A 13,581-nucleotide genomic window follows, 5' to 3' on the forward strand; every position below is an offset into this window, starting at 1 on the left:
GGTAACACTAGCATTAAATCAAATTGTGCTTATCTTGTGAGATGCTTTACTATTATTACTAATTTAGCACTTCTTTGCCATTAAAACATATTAACACTAGCGTTAACATATTAACACATTTTTTTACTAAAAAAAACCATGTAAGAATCAACACCATGCCTTGATGTAGGTGTATTTATACACCTACTGATGCAGGCGTGTTTGTAGTGTGTGAGTCTGTATGGATGTGTGTGAGCTCGTGCATGACCTCTGACCTGCCAGGGCCTTGATGCGGGAGCACTCAAACAGCTTGGAGCTGGTACACTCCGTCTCCCAGAATCCTGAGCTGCTTGGTCGATTATTGTTGTTGAGCTGGCGCTGGGCTTCCGCGTTGTCCAGGTCTGGGGAGGCATTAGCCATCGCGCCCGACACCCTACAGCACACACACAAATTCAGGTCACATACACACTGATACACTGATGAGACACAGTGACAAAAGTATACAGTAGATGCATGTGTGTAGAAAAATTAACCCACATAGACAGCATGTCACGTTATACTGAACTGGAAGATGTTTGAACAATGATGAAATGAAATCCCAATGTTGGACGGGCCAATAATTTGGTATGACACAAAATAAAAAAAGAATACATGAATGAATGAATACACACGTGTGTAGACAAAATACACACATGCACATGTATGTAAAGACATTCAAATTCATACATGCTAAGGGTGGTAAGAAGGTGATGGGAGCAGGCAGTTCACACTTCATAATTAAACTCTGACTGACTTCACACACGTACACCTCATTTGACACATTTTTAACCCTTATTTAGCAACAAACACACTCACTGAAACAATTTCAGATTCACACGGGGAAAAATATAGAACAGTTGCTGCAACATTACCAAATTAATTAGTGTGATCAAAATGCACAAATAACAAGGTTCACAGCAAAAAACATACTCTGGATCCCATAAATAACAGTTCCTTCCCATTCATGAATGATGCAGCACCTGTCCTTGGCATCAGAGCATTTTACAAAAGAGAAGCTTAAAATAAAATCTCTCTGATGGTGGGAGACAGCGTAAAAGATATTTGGCTCATCTCTCCTGTCTCTGACAGTTAAAAACCGGAGGCTAAAAATAACTTCAAAACTTTATTAAGAAATCACACACTGCAGGGTGAGAGGTAGGAAACAGAAATGTTCAAAACATCAAAATAATAATGAAAAGATTTAGAGTCAGTTCAACTTACTGCTATCCATCAGTTTCAGTTGCATTCTTTTGATTAGCTGATAACATTTGACATCAATAACAGATTTCCATCAAATTCTTAAAAAAGCACTGGATATTCATCCGAGGCCGTATTCACAAAACATCCTTAAGGCTAAGTATAACTCCTACAGTAACTGAAGGAGCTGGGAGAAGCTCCCAAAACAGAGAGGCACCTCAGTCCTAACCTTAGGACTCCTGTGTTTTTGGTCTAAGAGTAATTCACAAAGCTCAAGTTGTCAGCTGGAAAAAAATGACTGCCAAATGTAATATACTTAGGAAGTCAATTTTTATATTGATTTAGCTATCTACTAATTTTATAATAAATAATTTTATTTAATTTGTTCCTCACTAAAAGTTGCTCTCAGCAGCTTTGTGAATAGCCCTTAAAGGTATGGTGTGTAGGATCTAGAACCATCTGTTGGCAGAAATGGTATATAATATTCAGAACTATGTTTTCATTAGTTTATAATCACCTGAAAATAACAATCCTGTTTTCATTACCTTAGAGTGAGCCGTTTAGATCTACATACGGAGTAGGTCCTCTTCCATGAAGTCCACCATGTTGTTTCTACAGTACCCAAGAAAAGACAAATAAAACACTGGCTCAAGATAGAGCCATTTGTGTTTTTGCACCGGCCGCTGTAGTTCATCTACATGCTTGGCACACGGGAAAAGTTTCAGTTCTGCAACCTCAAGTCTAGATGCTTCTAAATCCTACACACTAGCCTTTAAGAGAAAGATCTGAGTTGAGAACTGTTAGCGGTAAGATAAGATCCTTTGTGAATATGGCCCCTGGTGTAAACAATATGCTTCACTGCATGCTTCTGTTTGAGGTATCCAATTCTGAGCAGACATAAAAATCAGCACACTGGATGAAAATTTAAACTTCTTGTCTTCTTGTGAGAGAAAAACCTGGCAGTCACCAAATATGAACTGTGCATTTAGAGGACACTTTCTCACTCTTAGGCAGACATTTCTCTCAGACTTACACTAAGAGGAGCAATGCTACAGTATGTCTGATTAAACAGTTGACACTTCTTTTCTTATACTGATGCCCTTTTAAAAAAAATCAATATTTACAATCTCTGTTTTGTCATGTCCGTGCATGTCACGCAAACAGTAGATGGTCACTCATTTGCAAACTAGAGAGACAGATGCTCTTTAGCATCAAATACTAAAAAACAGGTGTACAAAGCAGTGTAGTCAGCCACATGTAGGTGTGTTTTAGAAAAAATGTGTTTGGAACATATAGATGGACAGCAGTTAGGGAAATTATGCTGCAGGAACAAAATAGGAAGTTTCTGAGGACATATTGATATTTTTTTTACTGATGAAAAATCATCAGTATAGTAATCCAATGTGACTCACACGAATTCCAGCTGACCCAACCTCTATGATGGATTTTTTTAGGCCTACAATGATTTTATATTGAATACTAAAAATAGACACATACGAAGATGTTTGCACATGAAGTAAATATCTATTACATGAGTCCTGGTGAATGCTAGGCTGTCACATTAGGTTTTACCTGTTCCTCCCTCGTTTTTCTTTGTGTTACACACATGATTGAGTGGATGGAAATACATAAAATGGTTGCTCCTGATGAAGAGCAGATGTGCCCACAAGACACTAAATATGCCATTTGGTGCTCTTCTCCAATGCTGCCTTGGGGAAATACATGAGTGAATGCACGCTGTGTTCTGTAATGCAGCTTTTAGGTTAAGGGTTTTATGTGTTAACGATTATTTTCATTACTGATTAAACTGCAGATTATTTTCACAATTAATTGATTAATATATATGTATATACAGTGGTGGAAAAAAGTTTTCGGACACCCTTAAAATTTTACACAATCTCAAATATTATCATGAAATATTTGTGGAAAAATCTTTTTTGTGTTTCAAAAGGTGTGGCTGCATTAGACAGATACAAACAAATACAAATTATATTGTTTTGTTTATTGTTTACAAGAAAAACTAACAAAACTAAATTCTTGACAGTTTCAATATGTCAGTTCTCAACATTGTCGGTATCAAAGTCAACAAATAACAGAGAATATGTTCAAAACTGAACAAAAAATAAATAAACCCTCACATCATCAAATTAATATTTAGTAGTCCTGCCATTGGCACGTAGTAGAGCTCTAATCCTGGCTGGCATGTTCCCCACGAGCCTTTCACACTGTTGAGGGGTAATCTTGTCCCCTTCTTCTTGAATTACTGCTTTTAATTCTTCTAAATTCTTTGGTTTATGCTTTGAAACAGACCTTTTGATAATCCACCACAGATTTTCAATGGGGCTCATGTCCGGGGATTGAGCTGGCCACTCTAAGACCTGGATGCTGTGCTCCTGCAGCCAAGTTCTACTGGCCTTGGATGTGTGGCAAGGGGCATTATCTTGTTGAAACATCCAGTTTTTACCTCGACGGAACAGTGCACGCACAGAAAGGAGCATGTGGGTTTCGAGAATGGTACAATACTTGGTAGAGTTCAATGTGCCATCACAGACAGTGAGATGACCAACACCAGCAGCACTCATGCATCCCCAAACCATGATACTGCCTCCACCATGCTTGACAGTAGGTACTGTACATGCTGGAGATAATGCTTCGCCTGGCCTTCTGCGTACCCTCACATTAGTAGGAGGAAGATAAAGCTGGAAACTGGACTCATCTGACCACAAAATCTTCTTCCAATTCCTGGCTGTCCAGTTCTTGTGTGCCTGGGCCCAACGACGCCGGGCTAACCTCTGTCTCTCATTGATCAGGGGCTTCTTGATAGCTTTGTAGGACCTTAAGCCATGATCTAAAAGTCGGCCACGTACAGTGCGGATGGAACACTGGACACAAGTTTGGTTTGACCACTGCTGCTGAAGCTCCTGTGATGTCATTCGGCGCTTTTGCCTGCACATGCGGATCAGGATGCGGTCATTTCTTGCTGAAGAAACCCTTGGATGCCCAGATCTTGGTTTGTCTTCCAAGCTGTTGGTTCGTCTGTATTTCTGCAGAGTGTATCCAACTGCTGAAGGACTGCATCGGCACTTCCTGGCTATCTGGCGGCAGCTGTACCCTTCCTGGCTGAGAATCTTTATCTTCAGGCGTGTTTCCTGCGTTAGGTTCCTTGTTTTAGCCATTTGTGTCTGAAGAACTTTCAAATGTGCTGGCTTTATGTAGACACGAAGCTTGGCAACAACAATTGTGTCTTTTCATTTAATAAACTATAAACAGAGAATGTTTGACAATTTTACTTAAAAAAGGAAACAATAAATACTAAATTACTAAAATGGTTGGCGATTAATTTTCTTTACATCTACTAACTGATTATGCGACTAATGGTTGCAGCTCTATTGGAATTACAAGTGACAGTGTGACTGAGGTTGCTGTGCAGGGTTTAGGGCTTTCTCAGGCATTTTCTGCCTCAACCTTTTTGCCGTAAATCTCTTTGTCTTCCTCTCATTCCACCCTTTATCTGGCCTTTCCCTCCCTTTCCACTGCAACAAAAGTCCAAGCTCACAGTTGTCACTATACCTAAACCACTGGAAAACAACGTAGCCATATCGAGTAAATGTCAGCATGCCCTGCAAGACAGAGAGAGGAGGGGTAGCTGTGCACATGCACTTAGCCATTCTCCCTGGAGAGAATAACAGCAGAGCATTACAGTGCTGTGTATGTGGTGATGAAGCAGAAAGAGGACTGCACAAGAACTCAACAGAAGTCAAACCTACAGGAAATTACTTTATTTATAGGTTAGCTGAATTAAGCTAATGACAACTAGGACTTGTTTGCAGCTATAAAGGTGCTATTCTCACTATGCCATTTTAGTAAACGACACCAACCTACATGGACAGAACAATAATGTCATGTTGTAGAATTTTCATACTCAGCATAGCTACTTAAGTAATCATCAGTTAATTACAATGGATATATGGGCACCAAGAATTGCAAAAGTCGCACTAGTTGTGCGTTTTAAAATCACGACTTTAGTTTATCCACACTTTGTCTCAGTGGAACTGGTGCAGTGTCTTTTTTGTCTTTGATTTCTTCCTGTATGATTGTTAAATGTTGGTGCATTTCTTCTTTGATGTTAAGGGACTGACAAAACCTGCCATTTCCTCTTAAAGGGACACCATACAGGCGGAAGCATGCATCTATTCGTAGATGAGAGGCTCATGCTTAGGACAGCACAAGATGTAATCATTATTGGCGTCCTCCTCAGCTAAGCTTTAATATTAGCTAGCTCAGTGGTGCAAGGTTAGCTAGCAGTAGATGCACACTTCTTTCTGCTACACTGTCTGCTATTAAATTCCCTTGCAGCTGTACTGATGATTTCTCGACATGACTTGGTCTGTTGTGCCTCAGATGAGGCAGCTGATGGTGTGATCTCAGATGCTGTGAATGAGCTAGCCCCATGTTCAACTAAAGCCCCATGTAAAACTAAATCCCTGTGCATTTTTCACCCATACCCCCCATGTGGCAAAATCCTTCACCTGCATTTCACCTCAGAGTGAGAGAGCCAAGATCAAGGTTGGTTGCACACAGACCCACTGTAGACTGAAATGACTGACTACTTCCTGATATCTACAAAGCATGAAGCTAGCAAATGTCCATATAGGCAAACTCTCCTGCTACAGAGAGGTGGGAGTATGTGGAGAATACAACAAGGGAAGCTAATCAGAAAAAGCTGGAGTGATATTTTTAACCACGTTGTCCTTAAATACATGAAAATATTACTGTCTTGGCTGTCACTGTAAAATGACTGTAATGCTGAGGTGAAAAGAGACTCGTAGTAGAGGCCATCAGTATAAGAATAGACAACAAAAGATGTGTAATATTGTTGACATTATAAGAGACATTATGAGATAAGGCATGATAAGATAACAGCAAATGGAAATATGTATCAAAACCCATCACTGGATTAAAGAGTAGAAACAACAGCTTTGCCACAACAGCAAGTCTATATCAGTCAAACTGCCTCACTCTTGTGTCAGTCAAAATACCGTGTGTGTGTGTGTGCGTGTCTGTGTGTGTGTTTGTGTGTCCTCTGTTCTCCTTGCCATGATCCTTGCCTAACCTCGACCACCTGGTGTCTTTCAATCAATCAGACTCACAGCTCGCAGGGACTGTGTGCTTGTGTGTGTTATCACCTTTACTCTAATAATCAGACTCAGCTGGTGAGGAATCAGCCAGCCCCAGGCAAGAGAGTCGACACTATGTCTGACAATCACACCCTCACACACACACACCGACACACACACTCTCCTGGCTATCCCTTTTCTGTGCTTTAAGTAACAGCAGCAGAGAGATGCTTCGTGATTTACCTCCAGAGATTGAACACAGCCTGCAGGAAATCTCTGATGGAGGTGGAGATAAAAACAAAGAAAAAAGTGATCACACAGCTTTGAATGATTTTATCTGCATTCAGAGCATTACGAATGTAAAACCATCAACATCAGAATATCAACAGTAAATTCATATTAGTTGCAATGCTCTGTCTCACATAAGCAGCAATAACAATCATCAAATGTTGATGCTGATTCAGAAGTACCTTAAAGGCGTATTCCAGCAATTTGTGTGTTATCGTAATATTTACGGACTCATTACAGACAGATTTTTTTAAAAGTGGTCAGAATTGAAGGAGCAGAGGCTGAGATGTCCTGACTTTTAGTGTCTAATATGGGCCAAGCTCTAAGTATGTTGGATTGAACCATCAGCAAATAGCAGCTTTAATTACATCCACTTCTTTTACAGCCTTTACATCCAGTTTGTAATGCAGGCTTCCTGTTAATATGATTAAGTCTATAGCCCAAACCAAAATAAACCTGATGACAATATAAGGGTTATTTTTCCAGACTTTAAAAAGTTGCCTCCAGAGCCACAGAAGACTACAAACAACTGTTTTCAGAGGCTAAACAGTATGCCTTGTGATGAGTACACTGTGTTCCTTTAAGTTGCATTTCCCCTTTCATCATCAGACTGTTTTACACAAGTACACTGTGGCAAAAAATTACTTCCATAAAGGTTGCAAAACATACAGTATTATATGTCTTGATTATAGCGTCAAAAATAAAGTGCTGAGTAATGCTGCTGCTCTTACAGCTGCCAGTATGGGAAGTTGGTCAGTGATCAACACCTAAAACCACAAAGCTGTGCTAAAAAAGCATGTGATGGGATCTGCTGCTGAATGCTTTCACTTTCCCAAGTCCACTTATAGTGCTCATGAATACAATACACCAAAGAAAGGGCATTTTGTCTGTGAATATGTTTCCTTTAAAATTATAGTAGTCAAGTGAAATATCTTGTTTTACACTGCAATTGTTAAATCTGCTGAGATAAATTAAATAAAAATCCAGTGTGTAGGATTTTTATTGGCATCTAGCGGTGAGGTGCCAGAAATGAAACTTCTCCTGTGTGCAAAGCGTGTGGAAAAACTACTGTGGCCACTGCGAAAACATGAATAGCCCTATCTTGACCCAGTGTTTGCTTTGTCCATTCTGGACTTCTGTGGAAATAGCATGGTGGACACTGTGGAAGAGGACGTGCTCCGTATGCAGGGTTTAAAAATATGTATTTGAAATACAAAGTGAGTATCACTATTCCATTACAGTTTAAATTGGTGGTAATCTGAATAGTTACTGTCTTTACAAATAGATTACTTAAAGGGATTACTTTGTTTTTGTTGTATATGCTCTTACACCGTATCCTAACTGAATGTGATGCAAGCGAGCATCAGTATGATTTCATTGTTTTCTAGTGAAGCATTCTAACTGGCCGCGAGTGACGCAGCGCTGCCATTGTTTTCCATATACTACTGAAAACATACTTATCAATATTATTTACCATTTCTGCCAATATATCCCCCTAAATCCTACACACTGGACTTTAATTTTGCTATATTGATATTGGGTGATCTCTCATTTTTGGCATTTAAAGTAAATGAACAAAGACAATCTAAGCACAATAGTAATAAAACACTAAACCTAGAGCAGAAACGTAGGGGAAACAACACCACAAACACAGGATCAGTATCGAGCCTGTTTCTGGATTCTTTTTGTGCTTTGCTAGACTGGACAGGGATCTAGTTCTGTTTCTGAAGTTTGTCCTGTTGGACTCCACAGGGATACAGAGTTCATATGTTTCAGTCAGTCCAGGATATAGAGTCTACTGTTCCAACACTGACGGATCAAATGTTTAAACAGCAGCAGCCTTTCTGATCTCTCCATGGAGCTGGAAGAAAGAGCAGGCATCACTGCTGCCTGTGTGTGTTGTGTGATCTCTTTACATCTCTAAAACACAGTAGAAAACACACCAACACCAGCCTTTTTACCTAAACAGAATATGATATTAATGAAAAAACTGTTAGGAAAAATGGAGTAGAGCTTTACAGATAACACAATTAATTGACCAGTCAATCAACAAAATTAAACAGTTACCATTTTGATCTTTTTTAAGGAATGCTATGCAGGAATTGTTGGTTACTGTTTTAAAACAGTATCACCAGCAAAAGTGAGTGACAGTCAATCCAAGATTCAATCTCGTTTGGTATATTTACATTTTTTCAGCGCTGCGTCTGTGATTTTCCGCTTTGATGTGTGCTGCTTACAGTCTGGCACCTGGTCACTACCCTTTTGTAAAGTACCAACCTCACCTGGGTGCTGTTCCCAGGAACGTCCTGAAGACAGCAAAAGAAGAAGAAATGAAGAAATACAGGCAGAGGGCAGAATATCTGCAAAAAAAACAAACAAACTACCATACACTTTTAGCGGGTCAGAAGTCATGACTGAGTCCATGCTTCTTTTTTTATTTTATTTTTTTTAAATCCTGCACAGTATGCCGTTAAGCGTAACTGTTCTGGAATGTTAGGATTTGCTGGCCTTCGTCATTATTAATGTAAATTCAAATATCGCTGGGTGTTTGGGACTGTTCATCTGACAAAACAAGCAATTTAAGTAAGTCCACTGGGAACATGTAATTGGATGTTTTTTACAACACAATCAAAACAAATATTTGATTAATCAAGAAAATAATCAGCAGTTTAATTAACAGCTGTTACAGTAGTTGCAAACCTAAATCAGATGACAAGCAGGAAAGTTAATGTGAAGAAAGAAGTTGTCATGTCCCGCCCTCACTGTTTGTTTGACAATCTAACTCTAATAAGAACAACAATGGGCACCAGAGAGGTCTTTGTCATCTCTCACTGTTAGGACAGAATCTAGATCATGTTAGCATCTCTGTTTCTCTCCTGGTGAACTCAAACCCTATCTTCAGCATGGTTTATAGGACGGCACCTAAAAAGAAATGCTCTATATTCAGAGTGGCCATCTTTGTTGTTACCCCAGGTGGTTTGAGTGTGTTTGTGTGAGTCTGCTTCAGCTCTGTCATTGCTCTTTCAGCTGGTGTTTCTCAGCTCTTTACTCACTAGTTTCATAAGCCAGACTCTCACCTGTCTGTCTAGTGACATAGTTGTAAGCTGTGAGACTGCAGCTCAGCCGTTCCTGCACATAACTGTGTACCCTGATAAATGTCTCCATGTGGTATTTGAACAGTCTTACAGCAATATTCAAAACATAAACATCAACTTTTGCATTACACAGCATGAATTTACAGGTGTATATTTAATAGGGGTGGGGAAAAAATCGATACAGCATAGTATTGCAATATTTTGTGTGGCAATACTGTACTGTTAGACAAACAACCAAGTTTCACTTTTTTTATTGTATTAATTATTATATAAATTTAATTTTTGGTAGCCTACTAAAATAATACAATTGCTGTTCAGATCAGTAGATACATTTTGCCGCAATAAAAGTTGCTGAAGTGAGACGGACTAAAAACATGATCTTATTCGATAATCCAAATACTAACAAAATATTACTTTTAGGGTCATAATCTGCAGTTGAAAAAGATGACAGATTGCAATATATTTTATCACAATACTTAGCATATTACAACAAGTTTAAAATTGCAATAATAATGTATCATGACTTTGGTATGGTGATAATATCATATTGTGGGGCCTCTGGCGATTCCCATCCCGAATACTGAGTGAAACTAATGATTGTCATTATTCATTACTCTCCAAAATATCTTTTTTTTTTCATTTAATTGATTGATTAGTCTATACCTAAGAAAATAGTGGGACAAACCCATTGCAATTTCCCAGAGGCCAAGGTGGTGTCTTCAAACTGCTTGTTTTGTTAAACCAGTAGTTCAAAGCCCAAAGATGTTTAATTAAAATATAAAATGAGGGAAACACAGCGTTTGAGAGGCAAGAACCAGATGTTTGGCATTTTTCCTTGATAAACAATTTACAGAATTAGTTAATTTTCAGTATTATCACTGATCATTTTTTTTAATTGATTTACTATTCAATCAATTACCTCGTAGCATCAGCACAATTGTACAACACAATATATGTGTGTGTGTGTGTGTGTGTGTGTGTGTGTGTGTGTGTGTGTGTGTGTGTGTGTGTGTGTGTGTGTGCTGAACAGTCAGTCGTTATGCTTTCTCCTCCAAACCACTCAGTGTTATTATTGCCCTCTCTCCCCAGCTATGCTGTCGCCGTTGGTAACCACAATAAATCACCATTACACCAATGGTGTAATGAAAGCATCATCCCCCGCCTCCCTGCTCTCTCCTTTTATTATCCTTCACACTTTTTCAACTGTTGTCTCCCTTTATTCCCACTCGTCCCTCTGTCCTAACCTCCAGTCCTATCTGTCTGGCCAACACAACTTGTGTTCTGGCTATTAGCATTTGGCATTGTGCCTCCATACTACCAAAGAGTGACAATACTCTAATCTTTTTAGTACATGAGATGCCAAACATCAGGCGCCCTTGAAACAAGTACTTAACCCCAAAATGCTGCAGTGAGGATGCTCGGTTGCCAACACTAGTGAGTCCAGTGGACAAAGACTGTCAGTCCTGAACAGCTAACGGTTGTTAATTTATAAAACTGTGTCTATGAAGCAGTATGGTGGTGAAAAAGGAGCCCATTGGCTGCTTTTGGATTCATATTTATTTAGTCAATATCTAAAGAATTTGCCTAGGTCTAGTCTCAGAGGTCCCATCATGTTATGTCCAGCACTTCCAAAAAGATGCACATTATAAGAACCGACTTTAAACCATAAGCCCAGTTCAGATTTTAGAAATGTATGAGATTTGAGTAGTCAGTAAAATATAACTTGGTCCTGAATTACAAATGTGTGTCATTATATTTTCTGATCATGCACTAACCTCTGATAAATAAACAAACAACAAGCTACTGAGTAGGCCCTAGAACTCATCTGCAACCCCTCATCACGCCCTTTCGAATTACAAGAATCTTTTAAAGTAACTTGGTTACAGTTTTGGTTATGATCAATTTCAGGAATGCCTTTGGTTTGCATGTTCCACATTTTAACATGCAGTGTGGGACTCACACTTATCTAGTCTTGCTCTTGACTTGGCCTCGTCCTGCTTTGGTCTTGATCATGACTGATCTCAGTTTAGGTAGGCTTGACTACAAGACCGCTAGAACCCATCTGCTTGAAACACGTGGTTGAAAACGTAGTAATCCCTGTTTTTCCTCACACATTCAGGCCACATTTTTACAAACAATACTGCACCCACCACTCTATAAGTAATTTCTTCAGACATGATAACAGTTTAAGGGACAGCATTCTTTCTTTGTTTTTTTCCCTCTGATCACGTTGCTGTGCTAATTATCCAAGAATAGCCTAACTGAGTGAGTGAGTGAGTGAGTGAGTGAGTGAGTGAGACGGCCATAATCAACAGAGGCTAGGGGTCGGAGTCTAAAGAGTGAGAAGAAATAGCATGATGTTAAAGGAGAGAGATATTACAGAGAAATAGGAAGGCTGACATGAGAGAGGAGAGGTAAAGTGGAAAAATAAGGGGAAAAGAAAGAAATCAAAGGAGCGAGAGAGAAACAGGAGGGCATATCACCAGAAAGATGAAGAAATAGGGAGGAGGAAAGAGAGAGACAGCTGCCAGTGTTAATCAGTCAGGGGCAGCAGCTCTGTGTCTCTGTTTCTGTAAGGCTTAATAGGGACCAGACCCTCAGTGTAATTCTCCTTTATCACACACACATACACACATACACACACACACACTCCCACACATGGAGCAGTCCTCATCAATACGGTCACATGCAAATCAAACATCTGGGGACATTTATGATGACCTCTGCCATTTAGCTGATATGTCATCTGCCTGGACAAGCAACTCGACTTCTATAATTCCTATCAATTGATCCAATATTCAGACATCAATTCAATTTACTTACAAGGGTCTAATGAAATTTAACAAAATCTCATTGTTCTCCATTACAACATCGCAATACTGAACAGTCGTGAAATTCAAGCTCCCTTATACAAGGAATTCACCTACTGAATAGAAATAAACTTAGAATATACTTACTGGTTAAATATATATTCTCTAAAGATTTAAATGTATTGTTAAACACAGTACAAAATGTCTTGCTTTTCCCCATTTCACTGTATATGAGACCCTGCTCTCCTTTTAAGATCACAATACACTGTGCCATTTTGGGCTGTCCCAGACAAAAGATGACCATCATGAAAGAAACATGGCATTATCTTTCATTGTGGCTCTAAAACTGCGGCCCTACATCGCAAAACAGAGAGGTTCAAGGATGGCCATGGTCTCGGTCTTGCAATCAAAGACAGCTTGGGATACAATTCTGACATAGTCAGAAATTTGGGATTACTATCTTTCTTTCTTTTCTTTTTTTTTTGAGCTTTTTTGCCTTTAATGGACAGGACAGAGTGAAGATTGTGAAGTGGGGAGAGGGAGAGAGTGGGTGGACGACATGCAGCAAAGGGTTGCAAGCCGGAGTTGAACTCGCGACCACATCACCTCTATACATGGGGCGCCGGCACTATCCACTAAGCTACCAACACCCCAGGGATTACTATCTTTCAATGTGACTGCTGTTACGGCCTATGTCTTCTAACTAACCAATAAAAATGCAGCATGAAATGATGCGCTGGCGCTAAACCCAGGCAAACAGACGGATGGAAAGCAGCTTGCCATGGAGGAAAAACGCGCTACAATAAATGTGTGGGATTAAAGCAAAGAGGAAAACCTTGTTAAGTTGTGGCAGCAGAAGCCTTGCCTATATGATGTGTCCTCCAGCTCTTACCATGATCACAAAAGCATGGAAGGAAATAGCAGTGCAGTTGCAGCTGCCAATTGAGCAACCTAGCAGCTAGCAAACACACACACAGACACACCGCAGTATATAGTGCCCACAAAACTTCAGGTTATTTAATAATGTGGCCCTCTATGTTGTGCTCCACAGTTGAA

General features: G+C 39.5%; 1 protein-coding gene across 3 annotated transcripts in view; it reads right to left on the reverse strand.

Annotated features, from left to right (window-relative positions):
* Nucleotides 1-13,581, reverse strand: part of LOC125888896 (spectrin beta chain, non-erythrocytic 4-like) — a 120,478-nt gene that overhangs the window by 103,138 nt on the left and 3,759 nt on the right. For all 3 annotated transcript variants that reach the window (XM_049576531.1, XM_049576532.1, XM_049576534.1), the window contains one exon: nt 255-412. In XM_049576531.1, the coding sequence (XP_049432488.1) occupies nt 255-399 (145 nt within the window). In that variant the 5' untranslated portion in view covers nt 400-412. The remainder of the gene's footprint in view (nt 1-254; nt 413-13,581) is intronic.

This window comes from Epinephelus fuscoguttatus, linkage group LG5, assembly GCF_011397635.1.
Source record: "Epinephelus fuscoguttatus linkage group LG5, E.fuscoguttatus.final_Chr_v1".
NCBI classification, from domain to species: domain Eukaryota; kingdom Metazoa; phylum Chordata; class Actinopteri; order Perciformes; family Serranidae; genus Epinephelus; species Epinephelus fuscoguttatus.